The sequence below is a fragment of the Acyrthosiphon pisum genome, chromosome X (assembly GCF_005508785.2).
Source record: "Acyrthosiphon pisum isolate AL4f chromosome X, pea_aphid_22Mar2018_4r6ur, whole genome shotgun sequence".
NCBI lineage: Eukaryota > Metazoa > Arthropoda > Insecta > Hemiptera > Aphididae > Acyrthosiphon > Acyrthosiphon pisum.
The window spans coordinates 39,134,502-39,146,660 of record NC_042493.1 but is presented as its reverse complement, the minus strand read 5'-3'; the positions used below and the strand labels follow the sequence as shown (position 1 = coordinate 39,146,660).

The window sequence follows — 12,159 nt, the reverse complement described above, 5'->3', positions numbered from 1 at the left end:
TAGTAACCTAGTAACACTGTATCAGATCTGGATGGAGTGATTGATTTTACAATGTGTGTTTTTTAACACTTTTTTAACAATAACAATGCTTCAATTTTGGTTTCTGATTGGTTACTTTTTCTGATAGAAAAGTGAATCTAGTTAGTACTTGAAAAGATCCAATTCCCAATACTTTTGAAAAAATTCACGAAAAAAAAAAAGAAAATTGGGAAAATCGTGAGTTTCGGTGCAGTAACCGGGTATCTCCGTAGTTTTTAGTTAATTAATTATTATGAATCAATAAGTTGTCGTATTTTTCTCTACTATGTTTTATAACATAGCTTATGATACATAGTTTTAATGTTGCACAGTTTTGAACTATTTCTGATTATATTTTCACCTTGAATATTGTTGTTAAGTCAAAATATGGAAAAAAAAATTCCGTTTTGGTGCAATAACCAGGTATCTCCATGTTTATCTGTTTTTACGAATTAAATTATGTCCTTAAAATAATCTAAAATGTAAATATGTATACATGTAGAGGTAGCTCTTCATTTGGAGAATTCAAATATGCTTTTACAATATTTATACCCCCATTAGAAATAGAATAATTTGGTTATTTGTTTGTCCTGAACAATTTCAAAAAGTGGAGATACCTGGTTCTTGCACCGGACCCTACTGTAATCGCTAATAATATATAAACGTACATGCAGTTAAAAATTCCCATGGGGTGCAATGGCCCCCTTGGCACCCCCCTGCTGGCGCCTATGCTCACTGTAGCAAGTTACACCCAAAAGGAGTTGAACAATCATATTTTTTTTAAGAGTTGTGATTTTTTACGGGCAACGAAGTGCACGGGTTCAGCTATAAAAATATAATTATCATTAATACCACTAGAAACATTTCAATAGGTACGTTTTCATTAACCGTTTTTTTATATTTACTTGCCGATCACATTAAACGATAAAATTTGAATAAAAAATTACACATATCATCGTCCAAAAGCCAAATTAACAACCAATCACGGGCGAAGCTGTGACGGGTCGGCTAGTTATAATATATAATATAAAGGTATTATGCAAAAAATATTATTATAATATATAATATAAAGGTATTATATAAATATTAAAAAATAAGGTAGGTACAACTAAATACTTGAGTAAATAAATAATTGATTTTGTTTGTATAATAACAATTACAATCAATATATATTCCGAAATACTCAACCGTTTTGATATATTATATCACTGGGATGTGCGAGATACGTGTGTCATGTACGATACACGTATATGACGCATTATATTTATCTGTTATGAATTATCAAATTGTTTTTAAGATGATCGTAATATTACCAGGAGAGAGTTTTTACGAAAGAAAATTTTAGGAAAACCCACCGGAAAAGTAGGAAATATGGATTTAAAAAATACAACAGTGGCGTAACAGTGTATTATATATTGGTTGCTATTGGTTAATCAGGCATGTTTGTTGATTTGTATTATTATATTTTGTCAATTAATGTTTGTGTGTAGATTAAACATCTGGAAAGAAGACAGAATAATTTAGGAATGGTTAAATTTGGTTTTTTTTTATCCATCTGATATTAGTAGTTATGTTAGGTTAGGATTTTGTATTAATCGATCATATTAATCCACCATAGGTGGAATACGACAAACTTGGTATAACTTTGATACTTTAGAGTTAAATCATGCACCTACGTAAAAACAGCACGGGGTTCGCGATCTACCGTAGGTAGATTGCTTAACCTGATAATATACTGCTCCGAATCAGAATTTTTATTCCGGGAAACGGAAAAGTTTAGTTACATTTTAAAGTTTGAACACCATATTATACCAAATATTAAATAACGAATTGAAAAAAGTATGAGTCAAATAGGATTGGTACATTTAACGGACAACGAAGTGCACGGGATCAGCTACTTGTTTTATATTTTTAAATGAACATATATGGTGGCGTGGGGGCATCACCACCACGGGTTACTTTTCATGTAATGTCAGGTTGGGGCTACAGTCCCCCCAACATTTCAGCCCTAAATGCGCCACCGTCACGGTGTCGAATAACGATGTACTGTAATATTCTTACGAATTACGACAGTTCATCTACATTATACAAATATGCAAGCCTGGGCAAGTTAATGATAATTTTTAACTGAGTTAAGTTAAGTTAATGTAAAATATTTTAACTCAGTTAATAGTTAAAAGTTACCCTGTGTGCATTAATGTGATTTTAACATCCCAGCGATTGTATTTTTAAGTCTCAAATGTGACATCACATAACTACCACTATGTGATTTCCAATAGATGTTATGAAAAAAAGTGTTTATAATTATATTCTCTAAGATGTCACAAAGTGATTTCTATGCGATTTAAATTTTTAATAACAAATAGAAATAAGTATTCGATTACTATGTGAGTTTTTGTAGCGAAGTCGTATAGACTTATCAACTAGCAATAATGCAATATTGTTAAATGTGATATCTCACAGACATCTCGATCTCGTCATTGTGTGTCGTGAGATAATAAATTATCCTCATATCTAAAAATATAAATTATAAAAACTCCAATTGCTTATCATGATATTGAGATATCACAAAACATATTATAACGAGTGTTGAGTGAACGAAATTACGAAATATAAAGCCGTGAGTGAACGAGACACGAGCGTGCGTAAAGCGTACCTACTACACAATTGCGGTATTATTACTAAGTGAATACTGAATAGTGATGGATAGCTCCTCTTCTAAACAGGTAATTTGGTTTTACGATATTATAACTTATAGGTAGTATTTATATAAGTTTTAATGTGTGGATCATAATTCATAATACACTCATATGGTTAAATTATCTTTTAGATTCTGAGTGGAACGATGAATGTATTGATTTTACATAATGTGTTTTTTTTTTATTTTATTTTCTATTCATTTTTTATTTTTGGGTCTGTGAACACAGATTTAATAATTCCCTACAAAAAAAAAAAAAAATGTTATTTTACAGTGGGTTGTTGGTTACTTGCGATATTTATCATATCTCAGTTTTACATTTGGTCAAGTACAAGGTTCAATTCTGCACCAATTCCTGAGTGTAACAAGTTTATCATAGCACAACGCAATATACCGGGCGACCTTGAAGTCACGTTTATTTTGGTGTATGTTAAATACTGTTGAGTGTCCTCGTCGCCGTGTCTAATCTTTGGACTTTAGACTGTCCCTCGTTCGCCCGTCGGTCGCCACGCGTATGTATAGATTTAATTGTTCCGTAATCGCTACCGGTCTTCGTCTAATTAATTGCAACAAGTGTTGACGACGTCAATTACAACAATCAATTTAAGGTCCAGGTAACGGTCATTAGTCGGAAAAAGGGATACCTGAACAACATACCGATTAGCAGTAGCACAACGATAATTATTATTTAATACATTTTCGTATTTTTATGCCAAATTAAGATATCGATATTCTTTTGATTTTATTAAATAATTTAACGTTGAAGCGTCATTATGACTTTGAGCGCGGGAGATCGGGAGCGACTCGAGCGTTTGCTAAAACGAAATATATATAAACGAGACCACGCCGCGGAGCAAATTACGATTTTAATGGGTCTTTCTAATAGCACGAAAAGTGAACATTCAGATATCACTATATTGCAACCGAGATTAGACGATCTTGAAATATTAATCACAGACGTCCGTCTATATCAAGATTCTATTTTAGACACGTTGATCGAACTTGACCTCGACAGCGAGTTCTCTACAACACACCATCCGATAGGAAAACTCGCATTGGAGCAATATTATGCTATAAAATCTATATGCAATGAAATTGGTATAATTAATCAGAATCCAGTTTCGACACCTATTCCGCGAAATATTCAACTACCAAGAATAGACTTGCCGTCGTTCGATGGAAACATACTACATTGGCGAGCTTTCCGTGACACATTCGTGTCGCTAGTGCATGACAATGAACACGTACCAACGATACAAAAATTCCATCATTTATTGTCTGCCGTATCGGGTTCGGCGGCTGCTACGGTAAAATCGGTTCCGTTGGTTGAAGCTAATTATCCAATTGTATGGAAAAATTTGAATGATCGCTTCGACAATAAGCGTGTACTCTTAGGTGCACATATGGATACACTTTTTCGGGTTTCTCCGATAAAAACTGAATCCCTCGTGGAGTTAAACCATTTCTTAACTACGTTCCAGGAAAATATAGCGGCGATAAATGCCCTCGAAATCGATGATTTCCCTGGTTTCTTCTTATTCTATATCGCGGCTCGTATATTGGATCCGGTAACTCGTCAAGCATTTGAATTTGAATATCACGCCGCTGAAGTACCTACTTTCGACATGTTGGCTGATTTCGTACGAATTCGATGCCAAATGTTACAAAACTCAAGTTCAGTATCAAGACCTAATGATGGACACAAAAATCATTTTAAATCTAAAGTCTCATTAACTACATCGTCGACTTCTCCAGCAGTACAATGTGTAATATGTAAAGGCAAACATGCAGTGTATCAGTGTCCAAAGTTCATCCAGCAGAATGCGAAACAACGCTTTCGACTTGTGAAATCAAACCGGTTATGTACAAACTGCTTAAGTATGTCTCACAAAACGTCTGAATGCGAATCTACATATACCTGCCGTCATTGCGCACTCAAGCACCATTCTTTACTACACCTGGACACAGCACAAAAGAAAACAAATTCCTGTCCTACGAATAGCAGTATTAACATTAATCAATCGACATCCACGCCCTCGGTTACATCCGCACCAACCGTGTCTAACACAATCGATTGTATGCCGTTTGTGGGGACGTCCAGCTCGAAAACCAACGTAGTACTGGGTACAGCTGTTATCCGCATACGTAATAATTGTGGACAATTATCGCCCGTTCGTGTGCTTATTGATACTGGGTCACAAATATCCGCCATTACAACTGCGTGTGTGTCAAGATTAGGAATCAAACGTAGGCATTGTAATACCGCGGTAACTGGTTTGTCACAAACATCAGTATCCACAACAAAGGGCTCAACTAATTGTACTTTACTACCACGTCACTCGACATCACCAGAAATTTATTGTGAACCTGTAATTTTGTCTAGGATTACTGGACCCATGCCGAACGTACAATTGCCAGGTACAATTCGTACCACCTATTCACATTTAACGCTCGCAGATCCTCATTTCGACGTACCCGGTCAGATCGATTTCTTGCTAGGCGCAGATATTTACCCATATATACTAGGACAATCTTGTCAAGTATTACATACGTTAAATTGTCCATCAGCATTCGAAACACGTTTAGGGTGGATAATAGTGGGTCAATCCTCTGCGGACTCACGTTCACCACCGGTCTCCTTATTGTTGACACCGGAGCCGTCGATAGACCATTTAATCCAGCAGTTCTGGGTCATCGAAGAACCAGTACCAACAAATAATACGTTCACGACTGACCAACAGTGTGAAGACCATTTTCTTCGTACAACAACTCGAGATAGTACTGGTAGGTTTTCATTAGCACTACCATTTAGTATCGATCCATCTTGTCTGGGCGATTCTCGTGACATGGCGATATCGCGGTTCTATAATTTGGAGCGTAAATTATTGAAAGACCCGCTGGTATATGATCACTACCGCCTATTCATGCTCGAATACGAAAAACTTGGTCACATGAGAATTGCTTCAAAACCAGGGAAATATTATGTTCCTCACCATGCAGTGGTGAAACGAGATGGACCAAAAATTAAACTTCGAGTTGTATTCGACGCTTCTGCCAAGTCGTCTTCGGGAAAGTCGTTGAACGATTTGCTCCATGTTGGCCCCAAACTACAGACAGATATCACTGATTTGTTACACCGTTCTCGTTTCAACCAATATATATTCACAGCGGACATTTGTAAAATGTACCGCCAAATCAAAATTCATACAGAAGATTGTCAATACCAGCATGTATTCTGGCGTGCAACACCACTAGAACCCCTACGTGACTATGAGCTTACGACGATTACATATGGACTTACGTCATCTCCGTTCCAAGCGATTCGAGTGTTGCACGAATTAGAACAAAACGATGGACATCGTTATCCGACAACCGTTAATGTTCTGTCAACACAAACCTACGTTGATGATATTCTGACTGGCCGCAATAGTGTTATAGATTTACTTGAACTACAAAAAGAAATCACCGAACTGCTCGGCCGAGGTGGTTTTGAGTTAAAAAAATGGTCGTCAAACTGTAAAGAATTACTCTCTAAAGTTCCAATCGAAGATCAAGCCAATAGTTTGTCTTTTGATCCTAAAGACGATGCAGGAGTAAGAATACTTGGATTACATTGGAATCCAGCTGCCGACACATTTACTTATCATACGTCCTCCATATTATCCAATATTCATACCAAAAGATCAGTGTTGTCAACAATCGCTAAACTATACGATCCTCTTGGTGCTCTTGCACCCATTATATTTTGGGCCAAATGCTTCATGCAGTTACTCTGGCAAGCGGGTCTCCAATGGGACGAGCCATTACCTTCAAACTTAATTGACCTGTGGAAACAATACGCGTCAGAATTGCACATGGTCTCGAATATAAAAATCTGTCGCCATATTCCCACCGAGAAGCTCACTAGTGTGCAACTTATTGGTTTTTCAGATGCATCGGAGAAAGGTTATGCCGCCGTAGTTTATTTGCGCACTATTCACCAGGACGGGTGTATACTAATTCATTTTATTACTGCCAAATCCAAGGTTTCACCCTCCAAGACTAGCAACACCAAAACCACGTTGACCATACCACGCTTGGAGCTGTGCGGTGCATTATTATTAGCACAAGTGCTACATCGACTAACAAATACATTTCACAGTAATATATTCATCTCAGCAACACTAGCCTGGACAGACTCAACCATAGTGTTATCATGGCTCACGTCACCTCAGTCGAGTTTTAAAATATTCGTAACCAACAGACTTGCAAAAATCGCCGAAATCCTACCAACGTGTCAGTGGCGACATGTTGTTTCGGATTCAAACCCAGCGGACTGTGTGTCTGTGTCTCAAGAGGTTTATTCCCATCACAGATTCATGACCAACATTTATATTGGCAGGGACCTCCGTTTTTGAAATTACCGGAATCTGAATGGCCAATTACATCGTTCAAACCAATTCAACCATCACACTTGCCAGATTATTCGGATTCAACAAACGCGTGTTTAGTAATGGTGCCCGAAAAGGAAGTTGAATGGTTCACACGTTTTTCGTCATTAAGACGTATGCAACGAGTCACAGCCATAATGTATCGGTTTATAAGACACACGCGCACGAAACGCGTTCCATATGTCGCACCCAAATATATACATGACCCTATCTCCGATGAAGAAATTTCAAATGCGATGTTACCGATTATTCGTATGACACAATCGTTACACTTTGTAAGTTTGTTGAGGATCCTACAAGTACCTACTACAAAGATAGTCCCTCGTTCAATTGCCCAACTTGCGCCGTTTGTTGATAAAACCAACATTATTCGGGTGGGTGGACGTCTCCGAAATTCATGTGTAGCAGCAGAAACTAAAAACCCAATATTATTACCAAAATCAAGTACGTTGACGACACTCATTATTCGCCATTTCCACTTGAATCATTTCCACGCTGGACCCCAATTAACGTCATCGCTAATATCAAGTTGTTATTGGATAATATCCAGTCGATCTGCCATACGTTACGTTGTCTTCAGATGCGTTGTGTGTGCTCGCCATAGGGCATCGAGTATTCATCCTATGATGGCCGACCTCCCTTCTAGTCGAGTAACATTATGCCGACCATTTTTGCATGTTGGTATCGACTTTGCTGGACCACTTATCATAGCCGAAGGCCGTCGTAAGAACGCACGATCGATAAAATGTTACCTTTCTATTTTCGTGTGTATGACTATCAAAGCTGTACACATTGAAGTGGTTTCAGACCTTTCAACAAGTACGTTTTTGGCTGCTTTGCAACGCTTTGTCGCTCGACGTGGTACCCCATCAGACATTTACACTGACTGTGGAACAAACTTTAAAGGAGCAGAACAACAATTACGTCATATGATGTTAGATGCCACCGCCAAAACAACATATACAAATGCAATTTTATGTAAGTGGCATTTTAACCCTCCTGCAGCCCCACATTTTGGTGGCCTGTGGGAGGCTGCTGTAAAATCCACAAAATATCATTTAAAACGAGTTATTGGAACTCAACGGTTAACGTTTGAAGAAATGGTCACATTAACAAGTCGGATTGAGGCTCTACTTAATTCTCGCCCGATAACTCCATTGTCTGCTGATCCTAATGATTATCGTGCACTAACGCCAGGACACTTTCTTATTGGTCATCCAATGGTTGAAGTACCAGAAAAGGACGTAATCGACATACCTCAAAACCGCCTCAATCGTTGGGAACTCCTACGACAAATGTATCAGTCACTCTGGAAAAGATGGTCAACAGAGTACTTATCATCGTTGCAACGACGCACAAAATGGGTAGACAATCAACCAAACGTCAAGATTAACGACTTAGTATTGATAAACATGCCGAATCAACCACCTATACACTGGAAACTAGGTCGCATACAACAAGTTCATCCGCGCGCAGATGGCGTGGTGCGTGTAGCCACGGTGCGTACTGAACATGGCACCCTAACACGACCAATAGTCAAACTAGCCATCCTTCCTCCTGATAATTGATTATTCCTGTTCCTATAATTTTCCTGTTGATGTGGGTGAATTATTTTTATTATTATTTTATATTGTAAATTCGTGATTTCTATATATATTATATTTGTATTATGTAAATTATTACCACACGATGCGGGACCGTGAAGAGGACCAATACACCATCAAGTATTATTGAAAGCTGGATTACCCTTTCAATGGCGGGAGTGATGTTCCGTACAGTTTTGCGACAATGCATTAACGCATAGTCGCTTGTGACTATCTACTCAATATAATTATCAACCGGTCCGCCGATAGCATCGGCTCGCATATCTAATATACCAACTAGTCAGTCTTGGCCCGCAGGCGTACGCAGTGGTCGTCTCCGTTGGTTTGCGCCGTACGTGCCTGTGACCAAATAACGACCCGCGCTTCCATACGCATATGGGTGAGCTAATACCCGCGCTTGCATACGCACATGGGTGATTAATATTCGCGCCTTCATACGCATACATGTCGTGTTGTATCTTAGTGTCGTTATAAAGAGATTGGACACACCTTGGAGCACACAGTTATCAGCGGTCAATCCATCTTCACCATCTTCCTCCCACTACGTTTCATCACTTCATACTCATCAATACCAGGTTCCGTCCATTTGTGGTTGTGTGAGTCGGCTATACGCCACATTATTGTATTGTCCTTTGAGACTATTTATTATTATTGTTATAATACTAACACCATAAATTAAACTATATATATATTATTTATTGTATTCACTGAGAAATATCACTACTATTTTATACCGTTTATTTTGCGTTATTATTATTATAGTAATCTCTCTTAATACCTCACAGTGACCCCATAAGGCTCATCATCACCGGTAAAATTATATTCATCGCGTGGCCAACAACCTCATCATCTAATAACGAGACTTGGTACGCAACACCAGTAGAAAAGGAAAAGATATGAAATAAAAAGACAATTTTGTTATTTATTAAAAATTTAATTTTATTGATCAGCTGAAAAAAACAAAACAATAGTATTTAAGTTTTGTAAGAAAAAAAATGTTCCTGTTAAAAACTCACTGTTGGCCGCTGCCGCTCCTGACCCAAATTCGTCGCCGACCTAAAAATAATGTGTTTGGTTAGGATTATCTATACAAAAACTTGAATATTTTTTAAACATACCATAAAGGTCGATTCACACTATACGGAACGTCAACGTCACGTCACAGACCGGCAACGTCACGTCAAAATATGTTGTCATCTATAAATACGACAGTGTTTACATTGACCGGCACCGTCACGTACCGTCAAAGGCACGGAACGTCAACGTTTATCGAAAACTTTAGTTTGACGTGCCGGTGCCTGTTCGTTCTTGTCCGTTAGAATAGTGTGAATGCATGAATGTTCCGTCCACGTCAAATATTTATTTATTTAGCGTTGTTTGAGCACTTCACATACAATACCTATTATAATATATTATTATAATATTTTATATTATATATTATATTTTAATTCATAATATCTACTTGATATGGATGATGAACTTTTAATTGAAGAAGTTCGCCAATATGAAGAAATGTACAACATGGCGCACAAAAAATACAGCGATAATCAGCACAAAGATTTAATATGGGCAAAAATCGGAGAGAAATTAAAAATATCAGGTATATGTACATCTTAATTTGAATATCAATTTTATTTATTGTCATATCATTAAGTATTAATAAGTCAGAAATCAAAACATATTATAAATTACAATTTATAAAATAAAAAGGTACTTTAAATGAAAATGTATATAAATGTATAAATATTTTTATATATTATATTATTATTTACATTATTTATATCATTATATTATTATTTACACAAATTTTTCCATTTGCCACGACAATGATCCATTCTCCGAATTAAAAAATTGTTTGTATGTATCACGTACAAGAAAGGCTGAGTTGTGGGCATTTCCTCCTTGCCGTGGTAAATTTCCCCAGTTAGGTTCAATTTCGACAAGGTCTAAATGTTGAACTATCAAATCGTTTTCTTTTATGTAATTATGTAAAATACACGTCGTTAAAATAACATTATCTACATTTTCGGGCAATAAATTTATACTTCTGAAATAAATTCGAAATTTTTGTACCAAATGGCCAAATGCATTTTCCGATACTCGGCGAGCTCTTGATAGTCTGTAATTGAATATTTGTTTTTCTATATCTCCATTTATCGTAGAACCAGGGAAAGGTCTAAGAAGATATGTCTTCAACGGAAACGCCTCATCTCCAACAATTACATGAGGCACTGAACATTGAGTTCCTGGAAGGTTTTTTTCTTTTGGTACATTAAACTTTCCCATTTCTAGAGCTTTTCCAAAATTTGAATTCGCAAAAATTCCACCGTCGCTGTTCTTCCCGTAAGAACCTAAATCTACGGCAATAAATTTACAATTTGCGTCTACCAATGCCAACAAAACAATTGAAAATGTACGTTTGTAATTAAAAAATTGTGAACCACTATTTGGTGGCGCAAAAATTTCCACATGTTTGCCGTCTAGTGCCCCCAAACAATTAGGAAAATTCCATTTATTCCAAAAGTCGTCTCCAATTTTTTCCCAGTCTTGTACACTTGGTGGTGGCATCACTTCTAATAATAACTTATCTATTATAGACTCACAAACATCTTTAACTATATTATGAACGGTAGAATGTCCCAAACGAAAACTGAACGCGATGGTCTGAAATGAGTCACCAGTTGCTAAAAATCTATAATAAACAAATATTTTCGAATGAAAATTAAATTAAATTTTTATACAAAAATTAAATATTTAAGAATAAATTAACTGTATGTTTTTAGTTCTTAATTAGATAAATTCTATTTTTTTTTTTTATAAGTACAGCAATGTAAAATGCCATTTTATTTACAGGTCCAGTATGTAAAAGTCGATGGGTATCACTTAGAGATCAACTCAGAAAAGCATTAAAAAATAAAAAAACAAAAAGTGGACAAGCAGCTGTCGTACAAAAAAAATGGAAGTATGAGGATTCTATGAATTTTTTAATTCCATTTTTTAAAGAACGTGAAACACATTCCAACATTGCACCTCCTGATGGTGTTGGTGTAAGTGAAGAGTCAAACGACGAAGACATTTCCCAGGTGAATAATGAGGAATCGGAAATTGAAATTGGACATGAAATTACTCAAAAACGCAGCATGAAACAAACAAAAGTATTTCCAAAAAAGAAGAACAAAACAGAAACTGCATCATCTGTTTTGATGCAATATTTAATAGATAGCGAAAATAATGAGTCAAAGGAAACCACTCATGCACATCCAATAGACTCATTTTTCCATGGTCTGGCTGCTACAGTCAAAACATTCTCACCAGAATATCAATTCATGGCAAAAAGGAAACTGTTTAGTATAGTATCTGATTTAGAGTGGGAACAATTACAAAATAATCAAATGACACCATCAACAAA

The 12,159-nt window shown here is 36.5% G+C and overlaps 3 protein-coding genes across 3 annotated transcripts; 2 read left to right on the top strand and 1 right to left on the bottom strand.

Annotated features, from left to right (window-relative positions):
• Nucleotides 1-3,489: 3,489 nt before the first annotated feature.
• Nucleotides 3,490-7,113, top strand: LOC103310081. The gene has a single exon (XM_008187190.1). The coding sequence runs from the start codon at nucleotides 3,490-3,492 to the stop codon at nucleotides 7,111-7,113; it is 3,624 nt and encodes a 1,207-aa protein (XP_008185412.1).
• Nucleotides 7,114-7,208: 95 nt separating this feature from the next.
• On the top strand, nucleotides 7,209-8,714 carry LOC103310082. The gene has a single exon (XM_008187191.1). The coding sequence runs from the start codon at nucleotides 7,209-7,211 to the stop codon at nucleotides 8,712-8,714; it is 1,506 nt and encodes a 501-aa protein (XP_008185413.1).
• A 1,833-nt stretch (nucleotides 8,715-10,547) lies between these two features.
• LOC103310083 lies at nucleotides 10,548-11,318 on the bottom strand. The gene has a single exon (XM_008187192.1). It carries the CDS (start codon nucleotides 11,316-11,318, stop codon nucleotides 10,548-10,550), a length of 771 nt encoding a protein of 256 aa, XP_008185414.1.
• Between the last annotated feature and the right edge of the window lie 841 nt (nucleotides 11,319-12,159).